This window comes from Phaethon lepturus, unplaced genomic scaffold, assembly GCF_000687285.1.
Source record: "Phaethon lepturus isolate BGI_N335 unplaced genomic scaffold, ASM68728v1 scaffold13129, whole genome shotgun sequence".
Taxonomy (NCBI): Eukaryota; Metazoa; Chordata; class Aves; order Phaethontiformes; family Phaethontidae; genus Phaethon; species Phaethon lepturus.
This window is the reverse complement of record NW_010561276.1, coordinates 53,732-58,072: the sequence shown is the minus strand read 5'-3', so window position 1 is coordinate 58,072 and position 4,341 is coordinate 53,732. Positions and strand designations below refer to the sequence as shown.

Below are 4,341 nucleotides of genomic sequence, written 5' to 3'. Positions count from 1 at the left end.
TTGCTGAACGCATTGATGCGCTGTTACCCTGGCTTGTTGCTTAGAGACTTTTGTTTGGATTGCCCCTGTGCCCTGAAATGAATCCGTTGGGTATATATGTTCCATACTTTGAAAGCATTTTTGAAGTGGGAATTTTTGGACCTCTTCGTGCTATGCTCCCTTGTTCCTGCTTTGGTTCTAGTAGGGGTTTTTATTCCAGCACTAAAACAAAGCTGTTTGTTTTGTTCCGTAGCCTTTGAGTCCGTTCTCTGACTGCACATCAAGATGGCAAAGCAAAAACATAAGAATTCAAAGGCACTGGGAGAAGAGGAGGTGGAAGAAGATGGTAAAGAAGAGATGCCAGACTTGAACACAATCTGCTCTGAAAGCACTTTTGAAACTGAAAACCTAGAGGTGCTTGAGGGTGGTGGGCATCTGACCCCAGAGGGTGAAAGCAGCAGGCTCCTTACGTCTGAAAAAAGTTGGGTGGAACTGGATGGCTCCCACACTGTGACCTGCACGTTCACAGTCTCACTAGCTGTCCCTGTCCTGCCTACAGGTAAGTACCTGACACAGGTTCTCCTAAGAACCCTTTTTTTTATTACTTCATGAGTTTGTGGCAGAGTCCTGGATGGTTTAAGGAGATAATGTTAGAAAAGACATTAGTTGATTTGAATTTTCCTGGGTAGATTGCTCAAGAAAATGGCAGTGGGACATGGGAACCTCTTATCATTGGGTGGTTGTCACTAGTGACTGAAAACCTTTCCTGACTACTGACTCCTCAGTAGTCACAGTTATTCAAGTTAATGATCTTAGCTCCTGCTTATTAATCAGACACTGCCTAATGATGAAAATAAAGGTAGTTTTTTGGCATATGTACTCAACTTGGCTAATTATGATTTTGAGTACTTTAAAGGTGGTATTGTCATTTTAGGAGAAGGTAGCAGCTGTTCAACAGGTGAGTTACGATTCTTCTGTTGCATAGGGGTGTTGGGGTGAAGCAGGAGCGGGTACACCCAGGCTTCCTCTGAGCAGTGTGGAACTCTGCTTTATGGAAGTTATCTGGGTGACAGGACATATGTGCCTTGGGAATTGCAATCCCTGGACGTCATGCTGCAGGAAGAGATAATGAAGGGAGGAGTTCCAGGAACTTTATGGACCATTATGGTAGTTAAACCTGGGTAAGAGTTGCGGGGTTGGGCACTGGGGTAAGAGTTTCATCTGTGTTCAGTCAGTCATTGTTCTGTTGTCACACTGGAATGCCTGTTACCAGCTGGTCATTACAGGGAACATTAATTCCCTCTGAATGTATCATCTTTGATAACATTGAACGCTTCCAGATAATTCTAATATTCTCTCTAGGACAAAAGCAGAAGAAATCCAATCCCCCTGGTAGACGAGGAACGAGAATTCAAGTTGATGAATCGGGAGCGATTCCGAGAATGCAACGTTGCTATCACGTTGAGTACTTCCTGCTACCAGCTGACCTCGTACCTAGAAAACTGGATTTGGTGGTATTTGGAGTGGTTGCAAAGCTATTTACAGAATCTGATTCCAAGGTAAAAGATACAATAAAACTAAATAATTCAAGATGTGGGAGAATGTTTTCAGATAGGGAGTGATGTAGTTGCGTATTGTTTTAACAGCTGCTTAGGCTTTATCTGCACATACAGATATGGAACAAATAGCAAGGATAGAACTTGATTCTGCTAGTCCAGATCAGCAGTAACTTCTTACATTTCTGGTAAGAGGCTGGTGGATTTCAGAATATTTTACTTTTATTTTCCTCTAGATTATCAGTTTACTTAGGATTATAGCTTTTATCTTTCAAGTACCAAGATAATAATATAATAATTTGAAAGAAGTTATCAATTTTATTAACAATGAAGAAAAAAATGAAATTTATGCCTCTTATCTTTGTTGAGAAGAAAAAGATTTTTAAGGTACTTGAAGAATTTTGCAAATTTGGTTTTATTTAGACACGTGTCTAACTGAATCCTGCACATTCAAATTTAGGAACCTAAAAATGGGATATATTGTTTTGAATACACCTTGGTTTGTTAAGAAATTATTTCTAAAAGGTCAATGCTAAAATAATTTTTTTTTTTTTTGAAAGAGAGAGACTGTTGGTTTTAAAGTAACCTGTATACTCTCAGGTGTTGCCTTTGCACAACAATCTTTCTAATGGCCCTCTTTGATTGCTTTGCACTTCTTCTGAGTATGTTTGATGTTTTTGTTAAACAAAATGCATGTGCAGAGTAGCTGATTGAAAAGTGTTATATTGGTAGTGACCATATAATCACCATAATTATGGTGACCATAAATCTGGTGAGTGCTTTGTCCTTAGAGTCTACCAGCATATACACGTGAAGTTTAGTGCTGATGCTTTAATTTTGTAAATACCAATTCAGAATTTTAAAGTGTATATATTTGCTTTTACAGTATCCTGTTAAGTTTTCAGTCCACGATCTCACGCTGAGCAACAGCTTAACTGCTGTTTGTCCTTACCTCAAGTCTTTGTTTCAGACCTTGACTTGATAAGCCAACTTTGTCTGAATCTGACAAAACATGCTGCTCTCTGACACAGGAAGGGGGGGGTCGTGTAAGACCCAGCAGAAGCTGGAGAAATACAAAGTGTACAGCTTGAGAGCAGTGGCGATAGTGGTCAGCACGTGAATACAAGTTCTTCAGTACTGGTCATCTCCTGTAAAGGTTTTCATCTTTTGTTTTAATAGGCTATTACACCATGGTTTGAAAACGACAAGATGTGGCTATCGTGGAACCATAGTGTTGATATCAGTGTCACTACGGAATATCTAATAAAACTGAGAGATCACAAAATAATTTTAAAAATCTGGGATACCAAGGATAAAGTTTCCTCAAAAGCGAAGCTTAGTATACCAAACATTATTTCTTCACCAGAAGAGGATGCAGAGGCTGTTGGTAAGTCTAATGCAAACAGGCACATTATAAAACGTATCTTAAAATTGTGACTGCACCCGTTGATAAGTTATTGTTGAGATTATTTGACATTCATACGTCATTCCCCCTAAAATAATTCCTACTTGTTTGTGTTTTCATGAATGCATGAGTCGGTTTCTGAAAATGTCGATGGCAGGAAAATAGAATTAGGCCTGTAATCTGAACCTTTGAAAACTAGGGAGTTATTTGAGGCTGTCGGGTAGTAATGTTAGTAATGAATGCATTCATTTTTCAAAGGTGAATTTTTTTTTATTGTCCCGAGAAGCAGCAAAACTTGTACAGCCACATTTTTATCCTGTGCATCTTTCCATTTTATCTTCTCCCCCTTGTTGTCTCCCACAACCTCATAACTTGAACCTATGCCTAAATTTTGGCTACACTAGCTTGAAGGTCAGTGGTTTCAAAGGCAGTTATTTTGTAATTGAGTTAATCTTTACTAGTTGAGCTAATTTGAGAGAGGCCTTGTTACAGCTCTTATAGGCATATATGAAATGACATCTCAGTCCTTAGTAAATACCAGAGAACAAAGCATGAGATGAAACCTGTAGGAAATGGGGTATCCTTTGTTCTGATGGCCTGAAACTACTATTAAAATTAATTTTACTATTAAAATGTGCATAATCTGTTAGTAAAATACTGTAATTGTTCTCTCTTTCCTGTGTATATCAGTGGATAGAGATTTGATAAGGATATAAGATTTCAAATGCTTGTTAATGCAGACTTGAGTTTCTTTTGGTTGAACTGATACTAATAAATGTTTGCTCAGATATGGCAGGGTTTGTCAGCAAATGGGCTTTGCAACTGGTGGAAGTTTCTTGCCAGCATCTGGTTTTGCTTTGTAAGATAGGTTGTGCACCTGAGTAGCTTGTTGTTGAGGAATGGAAACTTGTTTGTAGTTCAGTGTTTTCGCAATAGCAGTCTTACGTTTTAGCAACAGGAGGAAGGCAAGACAAAGGTTTAAAAGCTTGTTCCCACAAGCCTCAGCTGCCCCAGTATTTTCTTCTGAATATGTATTCTTGTGCAGTACACAGGGAGAACATTTTCTGCTAGGTTTGTCTGTGGGCTTTGAGGTAAATCTCAGTAACTCTGGTGATTTTCATCTCCAGATGAACTGAACAGAAGTCTAAGAGTGGCTTGTTAGGAGGAAAAAGAGGAGAGGTGCCATGGGAAAATAACGGTTGAAAAGTTGGGTGGCCCAACCAGACTAAGCAATAAAGTCTAAACCAGACAACTTGTTTTGTCCTCTGTTGTCTTATTTTTATTTTCCTGATAGATGGGGTAAAACATGCAGTGCTATTGCAAAGAAAATACTTCGAAAAGAGTCAGCCAGCACCCAGCTGTACAAAAATCAAAGCAGCAAAGGAATCCAAGGCACAGGAG

The 4,341-nt window shown here is 39.0% G+C and overlaps 1 protein-coding gene across 1 annotated transcript in view; it reads left to right on the top strand.

The window, feature by feature from the left end:
* Positions 1–264: 264 nt before the first annotated feature.
* Positions 265–4,341, top strand: part of LOC104626129 (uncharacterized protein FLJ43738) — a 32,664-nt gene continuing 28,587 nt past the window's right edge. Inside the window, exons 1-3 of the mRNA XM_010293965.1 lie at positions 265–538; positions 1,342–1,538; positions 2,715–2,922. Of these exons, the coding sequence (XP_010292267.1) occupies positions 265–538; positions 1,342–1,538; positions 2,715–2,922 (679 nt within the window). The remainder of the gene's footprint in view (positions 539–1,341; positions 1,539–2,714; positions 2,923–4,341) is intronic.